This window comes from Gigantopelta aegis, chromosome 6, assembly GCF_016097555.1.
Source record: "Gigantopelta aegis isolate Gae_Host chromosome 6, Gae_host_genome, whole genome shotgun sequence".
NCBI classification, from domain to species: Eukaryota; Metazoa; Mollusca; class Gastropoda; order Neomphalida; family Peltospiridae; genus Gigantopelta; species Gigantopelta aegis.
In genome coordinates, this window is record NC_054704.1 from 77353360 (window position 1) to 77363137 (window position 9778).

At 32.2% G+C, this 9778-nt stretch overlaps 1 protein-coding gene across 1 annotated transcript in view; it reads left to right on the top strand.

Annotated features, from left to right (window-relative positions):
- The window catches only part of LOC121374734 (lipoxygenase homology domain-containing protein 1-like), a 102552-nt gene that overhangs the window by 30112 nt on the left and 62662 nt on the right, over positions 1-9778 (top strand). The window contains exons 18-23 of the mRNA XM_041501842.1: positions 316-541; positions 889-1040; positions 1504-1661; positions 2414-2469; positions 7191-7217; positions 9732-9778. The exon at positions 9732-9778 is cut by the window's right edge and continues 73 nt beyond it. Of these exons, the coding sequence (XP_041357776.1) occupies positions 316-541; positions 889-1040; positions 1504-1661; positions 2414-2469; positions 7191-7217; positions 9732-9778 (666 nt within the window). The remainder of the gene's footprint in view (positions 1-315; positions 542-888; positions 1041-1503; positions 1662-2413; positions 2470-7190; positions 7218-9731) is intronic.

The window sequence follows — 9778 nt, forward strand, 5'->3', positions numbered from 1 at the left end:
TGTTCTAATGTGTAAAATCCATGTTTGACAACCTTCAACTTTGACAGCATGTCATGTGACTTTCTTGTATACAGTGACGTTTATTTGTGTTTTTTTGTAAATATGGAACAATAAAAAAAAAAATTGGTGTAGTTTACATCATCAATCTAATACACTCTGAAACTTATTTGGTTATAAATTTTTGACCCTTAAATTCTTTTGAGTAGTATACATAATATTAAATTTTTTGTATTTTTGTATGTTCTATTTAATATATAATATTAAAATCCCTATATTATGAATATTTCATCTAATGTGTAATATTAAAACTTGCAGACAAACTTAGCGAAAGTTGGCAAGATTTACAAAGTGAGGCTTGAACTGATTCCCAAGTCTGTCACTGTTGACCCCTCGTGGAAGGTCAGAGAGTTGAAAATGCAGGACATGAACACCAAGGAACAGCTCAAGTTCCAGTTCAATCGCTGGTTGTCACGGCAACAGGAGGATGGGGAAATCATGAGAGAATTGCCAGCCATTCGTCCTGGTCAGGAGGTTTTGCCAGGTATGAACATTCACTGGAATACATGTGGTTGCAAGAAATGTGTTCCAAGTGTTACATGACTTGTAGTATAATGATATTAACAGAAATATAGGAAAATACAACCATTTTATTGACTTTTGGGATGCTTGAACCAGTCCATGTTTATAGGGGTGAAATGCATTTGGTGAGATGTCAGGTTAAGTATTTGTTTATGAAAAGAAACAATGATAAACATTTTGTTCAATTTCTTTTCAGAATTGAATAAGACTTTAATACTTCAAAATTTAAATATGTTGTGCTGATTAGAACAAGTTGTCTTATTATTGCTATTTTGTCTTTACCAGTTTTTAAATTGACTTTACTTTCAGTGTTGACTTATGTTGTCATGGTAACAACTGGCAAGAAGCCCAATGCTCAAACAAAGGCTAATGTTTATTTGACTATCTACGGAGAAAGGGGAGACACTGGCAAACGATATCTGCTCACTTCAAACTGCTCCACCAAGTTCAAGCCTGGGCAGGTAAAATAAGGCAAATCTGATTAAACGAATTAAAGACACTGTCCCTAGGTATTAGGCAGTATAACACATTTTGGGTACTGCTGCTTGTCTACTGTTAAATTTGACATTATGTACAACTTCTTTGTTAAATTAATAAGTTTGACAAACCTGTTTTGATTCTGGTTGTCCTAGTGTTTGTAGCACCTATAATTTTAATGTATTTTATACAAAACAGAAAGGTACATACCTCAGAAACCATGATCATTGACTTAATGTACTTTTTTTTTTTTAAAGATTTTTTAGATAAGCATTGGAGCATATAAACCATTGAAAAAGCTATACCCCCTCCCCCATTATACAGTAAACTTTTTCCATCTCAAAATTAATTTCCTAAAACATCTATGTAAACTTTGATGAAAAGCTGAAAACACAACTACAAATTATTAAAATTTTAAAAGTAAAATAAAAAGCACTCTTTGTTAAGGTGGACACATTTGAAGTTGAGGCAGTTCACTTGGGGAAACTGACGCGGTGTGAAGTGGGCCATGACGGGACTGCAGCAGGAGAGGGGTGGTACCTCGATCGGATTGTCATCAAGGAGAGTGATAGTGCACAGGAGGAGTACATATTCCCATGTGACAGGTCAGTGCAATAGAAGTCGATTCCTTCATTGTACCTTTGTAGTAATGGGTGTTTTTTATTATTCTATTTTCAGTTCTGTCCTTAGATTTCTGTCTCATTTATTCCCCATTATTGCAGCTCCTTCTCTTGTTCAGCTTCTTTTGCTGTCCACCCTCCACATTGCCATCCTTGTATCCCCAGTTGGTGCTTGTCTCTTACAGCCATCCATGCCACACACCTGACATTTCCCATCAGCTTTGGCTGTGGGCTTAGTCTGACCACTTTGGAGATTCAGGTCAGGTCAGGTCAGGTCATAAGGTTTAACATGCACATTCAGAGCAAGCTGTTGTAACACACGCCTGTCATGGATGCAGTTATTGGCCTAAGCTAACTCCTCTGTCCAGAACAGGATTTGGAGAGTGTCCAGTGGTTACCTTTAGCACTGTTAAGTTGCACCTTTGACCACCTATACTCCCCTACGATTGTTAGTGTCATGGGTCAGACCGGCTTTATTAATGGGAGTGGATGAGGATGCAAGGTTGATGTAGGTGATGGTGATGGTAGTGGTGGTGATGGGTGGTGTTGGTGATGGTGATGGGTGGTGGTGATCGGTGATGGTGATAGTTGGTGAAGATGGGTGGTGGTGTGTGCATATGCCTGTGTACTGAAAAGTGCATGTAAAAGCCTTTTTGTTGCTGTTAGGAGAAAAAGTATCATATATGGTGACATATTTATAACATTATAAATAAATAAACATTTTACTCTTGGAACAGATGGCTTGATTCGAGCAAAGAAGACCGAAGAATTCAAAGATCTCTGTTTGTGAAGGGTATGTGATTCCATATTGCCCTCCGCATGGCTGACTGACTTTCCAGCATTACTATCTAACCCGTGTGCTATGGTTGCTGGGCTTGCCGTTTACGGTGACCACATACTTACAACTCAATAACACACGCTTGTAATAATTTGTGCTATATCTTGTTTTACACCTGGAATTGTGATTCTGTGTTTCACCTGTTACTAAAACGTGTTTGCACTACCTATATATGTCATCAGTGTTCAACAAAAAAGAAGAGAAAATATTTTAAATGTGAGGTTTATGGACCTTCTGTCTCACTGTAATATGGGCTGCTATTTAATATTTAAATATATATATATATTTTTTGTACCAGATACATATTTTAATATTTTTATTTTGAAACATTTTCAATACTTTTTACCAGATATATATTATATATATATATATGTATGTATATTGAAATGTTTTTTGATCCAATATACAGTGTACATAATTTTCTCTTGTGATCATAATTCTGGGTATGTTGTTCTAATATAAATAAACCTTTAGACTGATTGATTTTTAACATCTTATTCAACTGGTTTTTATTTAGTGGACTGCAATTGGTTGTGTCTTTTTTTTTTTTTTTTTTCAAATTACTCGATTATCAACTGTGTTTGAAATATTTACTCCTATAAGGTGTACATTTTTAAAGGTCTTTATAATTTGCACAATAAACATTAGCTGAGAGTAAAAAGCTTAACAAGACTGAGTACCTAGAAAGACTATGACTGTGTGACTAATTTGCACTAGAAGACTAATCCGACAATAATGCAAAAATAAAAAACTGTTTCTCTTATCTTGTCGCTTTACACGTTGCTCATAGTACTAGACTCACGTGCAGGCATAATGGGTTGTACATTTTCTGCTGCACATGTTTAATCTAGCTTAATCTATTTATTGCATGCATTTTAATTAGAAGTCTTTGCACACTACTGCAATGCATGATTTGTCACTATTTTTATATATTCTATGTATTTTGTGATTTGTGGATCATAGTACTGTTTAATGAAAATAATATGCTAGACTGAAAAATTTAACAATGTCTTAACTGTTAGTTTGCCTTTTTGATGTTTTATATATTTATATATATTTTAACTTAATATAATTTAGATTTGTTTTTTATATTTGACCCAAAACCTTCAGTATTTTCTGGACAGTTGAACTTTAATATTTAGAAATAGTATAGTATATTATGTTTTTTGTTTGAATTGGCTAGTGTTTCAGTTTTCCAGATTAAGTTTCTTTATATTGTAAGCAATACACATTAATTACTGGGTCTGTAATTATATATTAAACAATAAATTCCCCTGTTATATTCACTGATTGCTGAAACACACACTTTTCATTCCACATTCCATTATTTTGTAATTACCACTTGAAACTGACACCTTGATCATGCCAGCCAACTGCTGTGGTATGTACTATCCTGTCTATGTGATGCTGCATGTAAAAAATTCCATGCTTTTAATCAGAAAGAGTAGCCCATTATGTGGTGGCAGCGGGTTTATTATTAGTGTGGTCCTTCACAATATGTGTTTAACAATATGTGTATGTCCAGTGCCATATAACAGTAATTAAAATGTGTGGAGTGTGAATTTAAAATAAAACATTCCTTCCTGCCTTGATCACATTGTAACACTTCATATTTTTAATATGCTGGGCAGGAATTTTCTTTGAAACTCCACATTATTAGTATCTAAAGTTTAAATTTACAAAATTCATGAATGTGACAAACAGATACAAATCACATTATTAATTTGAATACAAATTGGACCTGGTCTTGGAATTAAGATTTTTCAGTGTTCAAAGATTGAATTATTTAAGTTTAGCTGCATGTGTTTATTAAGAAATAACTTGACAGTGTTTTACTTTGACTGTTTGACATGACCCCCAGATGTTGTAAGTGTTGAAAATTAAATCGATTCCCCCGACAGTGTATATGTTTGACACTTTCCCTGCATTCACATTCATAAAATATTAACTAAACACAAATCGGACAAATCCTTGCAACATGTATAACTAAGTTGTCAAAATGCAATCATCAATGCAGTCATATAGTGTGCACTTTGTTTTTTCATTCATACTTGCATGAACCAATGACATTAACTGCAAAAAAAACCCATGCTTATTTTAAAATTATTATTTAATGTGAAATGTTTTACCATTTAGTGGAAAACAGTTTTTATTATTACATTTATATACGTTGAGTTCAAGTTGATTTTTGTGTTTGGGCAAACATAAATGATTACAAAAAATTTAATTCTTGAATTTTCCATGAATTTATGATGGAATGAATTACTTCTGTTTTTTCTTACATGGTTATAGTTTGTATGAAACAATTTACACACATGTAGCTTAGTTTTGCTTACTGTCTCAATTTTTGTGTGAGAGACCTCTAATCTATATACATGTGTATAATTTTATGCTTTATTTATATCTACAGTTTTTATATTTATATATATGATTATATATTAGAATATCTATATATTTTTTTAGATTTTTATGTATATGTATTAACAGATATATTCTTTTGTGATTTTAAAGAAAGTGAAGTAAAAATTATTTTGTATTTCCTAATTTATGTCATATTATTTCTTTTATGAGATGGGTGGAACTTATAATTGTTTACTATTGATATCTTGACCAATAAAATCCCTCAGAGAAAACATTTGTCATTGTCTTTATTGTTGAAAACAAAATCTGCATCAAAGTTGGAAGTGCACCAAACTTTTAATAGCACAGTTAATACTACCAATCCTGCCACTGTAATAAATGTATCGGTAATAGTGTTTGTTAATATTTTTTTTTTTTTATCTGGCCAATAAATGTAAGCAATTTTATTTTTCAGTACCACTGTGTCAAGTAGTCTTGTGCTTGAAACATATGGGGTACCTGCAAATCTAAATATTACAATTTTGTGCAAAACTAGGGGTGTTGTAAAAACAAATCTGGTTATATTGAAAATGAGCCAGTTTATTGCATAAATGAAAGAAAAACTAAGAATAAGCTATTCTACCATACTATATATCAAGGCCTGTTAATTGTAACAAGATGGCCAAAGTTAAATACTCTACAATACAATGTTAATTTTGTTAAAATGATATTTAACTGTTACCTAACTCATTGCACAGTCCTATACATAGAATTTCAAAAGAGAAGACGTTAAATGAAATAGGGTATGTTTCTGGGAGAAAATAGGCCTTCAGTATAAAATAATAGTCTTGACCTTAGTGATGTTCCAATAATAATTGAAAATTGATTGGTTTGGCTCTACCAATGATCGATTACAAAAATCCATAATCGTTTGTAGGGGTAAATTTTAATTCCTCCAGTTGAAATATGTTGTGATTAGTATTTGTGTTATAAAGGCATATCGTCACAGACCACTGACCTAACAAAGTATTACTTAAAAATATATATATTTGATTTGTCCCTAAATGTACTTTATTCAACCATCAATGTAACCACCATACTCCACTTATTTGTAAAAATAATTGAATTATGGCAATGGTCCATAATTCAAAAACTAACATTTTTGAGAGGTTTAACATGGATTTTACGTCATCATGATCTAGTTATGGTGATGCAACAGCTAGATTTGGTCTGTAAAAATTAATGTAATTTTGATTTATTATTCATTTTTAGAGAAATAAGGTCCTTAAATCTGTGACAGTATGCCTTTAATGTTTACATAAAGAAAAAGAATAGTTAATAAAGATAAAATTACCAATTTGTAGTCTATGACTGGTAATCGAAAGTTGAGGTTGGTACAAACTGATTATAACTAATGATCAGTGATGAAATTCCAACCAGTTCCAAACACTGCTGGACCTAATATGGTGGATTTTAAAACTGTTTTGGAATGCATCAGTTGCACCCCAGAGTTCAGGTGTTCAAAACATTGTTAAATTAACCCTGTATTAGTCTAATATTTTCCTTTTAATTGCATAAATACAAAATAAACTTTAGATTTGATCGATCTAAATCAAATTTTAACACACTGTCTTCAATTACTGTTTGTATTGATTCAGTCCTTGGTTTTGAAAATATTTCTGTTAACTACTAGTTAACCTATCTAACATTTGAACAACTGGTCCTAGGCCTTTAGCAACACCATTCAGACTGTATAGTATTAGCTTTTACAGACTCTACAACTAAGCACTGAGTATAGAGTCTACTATAGACTAACATTCCCTTCTGCCCCGGAAGCACTCCCTGGCTATGTCAGAGACTGAATCCATGGTGGACGTGCCTGAACCTCTGGATAGGGGCACGTTAAATGAGTTCCCATTCCCATTAGACTAACATTTGTGAAAGCACAAGCCCTGATCTTGGATGTCCGTAGTCTTTCAGACCTCTAGCTCTGACATTGTTGCCACCAGGTATATGATGTTTTGTTTTGCATTACCGTAAAATTTGTCAACAGCATTCTGGCTACCAAACAATTTTCTTATTTGCATGAATTATTATGTTATTACTTATTACCTCTCCTGTAGCAACGTAATGATATTTTTGGCTTACAATTATAGTTAGTGTTTATTCCTGAACAGTGTTTTAAAAAAGTTATTTATTTATTTATTTGTTTATTTGTTTGTTTATTTTATATTTATTTATTTGTTAATTTTCTTTATTTATTCATTTGTTTTCTTAATTAAATTTATTTATTTATTTTATTTATTTGTTTTTGTTTTTTTCTAATTCTATTTTAGAACCTGCCCCTTCCAGAATCCAAGCAGGTGAGTTTTATTCATTTGAGTTTACTTTCTGTTTTTATATACTGGTACAGGAACTCTTTTTTGTTATTTTAAAGATGCTAAGAAAGTACTTGTCAGATTAAATTTTATAATGTAATTAATGAGTAAATGCTATTTTCTTCATTGCTTTATAACTATAAAATTGTCGCTTGATGTTTAATTTCCTTACTTTGGTTTCAGCACAAAATATTAAAAACATGATCTTCCTTCAATGCCATTTATTCATTTTAGTGACCTTAAAAGCATTTGTGCCCATTCAGAATTAAGTTTTATATATTGTTTGGGTAAAAGTTTTGCAAAATTGTTTTTAGCATCTTTATAATAATTAACACAGTGGTAGAAAATATTGAAATATATGCTATTTTAATATTACATACAATTAGTTTTTTTTAGCTCTGCTATGATGTTTGTCAGCAGAGCTTTTCTAATACCGATTTGTCCGGCATCTGTCCATCTGACCGGCCTCGGTGGCGTCGTGGCAGGCCATCGGTCTACAGGCTGGTAGGTACTGGGTTCGGATCCCAGTCGAGGCATGGGATTTTTAATCCAGATACCGACTCCAAACCCTGAGTGAGTGCTCCGCAAGGCTCAATGGGTAGGTGTAAACCACTTGCACCGACCAGTGATCCATAACTGGTTCAACAAAGGCCATGGTTTGTGCTATCCTGTCTGTGGGAAGCGCAAATAAAAGATCCCTTGCTGCCAATCGGAAGAGTAGCCCATGTAATGGCGACAGCGGGTTTCCTCTCAAACTCTGTGTGGTCCTGAACCATATGTCTGACGCCATATAACCGTAAATAAAAAAATGTGTTGAGTGCGTCGTTAAATAAAACACTTCTTTTTTTTTTTTTTTTCTGTCCATCTGTCCATCTGTCAGCTTTTCCGTTGAAGTCTATCTTTTCATACCGTTTTAATTGAATTGTTCCTAAACTTGGTACAATAATCCTCTGGGGCACCCTCCATAAACTAATAGAGAGAGATTATAGAAATTTAGAAATTTTGAATTTTTATTAAATTTAAAATGAAAATTTCTAAGTCTATCATCTCCTAGAGTTGTGGTTGGATAATTCTAAAAACTTGGTATTTTAATTGTCTGGGACAGTCTTCACAAACTAATAGAGACATATTTAGGAAATTTTGAATTTGTAAATTGTTATTAAATTTAAACATTTGAAATAGAAATTTAGCATTGACGATTTAAATGTCTAATTTCTCCTTGAGTTTTAATTGGATCAATTTGAAACTTAGTATAAGTACTTTCAAGGGCATTCTCCACAAAGTAATAGAGAGATATTTTGAAGTTTTGAATTACATTTTAAAAATTTAAATAATAATTTAACATTAAATTTTTAAAATCTTTCTTCTAAGAGTTCTGATCAAATAGTTCTGAAACTTGGTATTATGATTCCTTGGGGCTAATACAAACTAATACAGAGAGATTTTGGAATTGTTATTATTATTTTTTAATTTAAATAAAAATTTAACATTAAGTGGTCTTTACAAATTAATGAATTATTTACTACTGACAAAATTGAATATTAATAGCTGAGCCGATAGTCCTCTTGTTTTAAGTTACAGTACTCGTACCAGTATATTTTATTTAACAGATTATGTTCCTCTATTATTTTATTGTAAATAAACTTAGCAGTAGGTAAAAATAACATCTGCTTTTTAATGTGCTATATTTAGTTACATGCTTTCTTTTGTTGCTGTTCATGAAGATGACAACAAAAAGACAAACAAAACAAATATTTTAAGAATAGTTATAAAGCTTGGCCTTATAGTGATCCATATATATCTGTTACTTATTCATTTCATCTACCAATTCAAGCTTCCGCAAACTGAAAAGTTGAATAGCCTGAAAAGAGGTTAGATCAAAAATATTTGGTCAGTCTATTGTTGTTTGCATAACCCTTTTTTTATTGAATTTTTTTTAATAAAAGATGAATTGCTTGCATTTATCATATTATGAATTTTACTTGATTAAAAAAAAAATCTCTAAACCACAACTATTTTCTCAATATTCATCAATATATTACTGACCTCATTAGGACAAAATGGTTGGTTTGGGATCGATTCCCATCAGTGGGCCCATTGAGCTATTTCTCATTCCAGCCAGTGCACCACGATTGGTATATCAAATGCCGTAGTTTGTGCTGTTCTGTCTGTGGGATGGTGCATATAAAAGATCTCTTGCTACTAATGGAAAAATGTAGCGTGTCTCCTCTCTGAGCCAATATGTCAAAATATGACATCCAGTAGTCTATGATTAATAAATCAGTGTGCTCTTGAGAGAGAGAGAGAGAGAAAGAGAGAGGGACAGATGTTCTCTTGAGGTGTTGTTAAACAACATAAACTTTAATTTAAAAAAAAAAAAATCAATTTGTGGAAGCCTATCATTAGTTGATATTTACCTTCGTAGTTTAGCCACCTGTATAGACATAAATGTAGTTTATATCTTTTTTAACCATAGCTTCTAATGTTGTATATTTTTAGCAGAGAAACCTCAATCTCCTAAGCATGTTCGTAACATTTCACCAGCA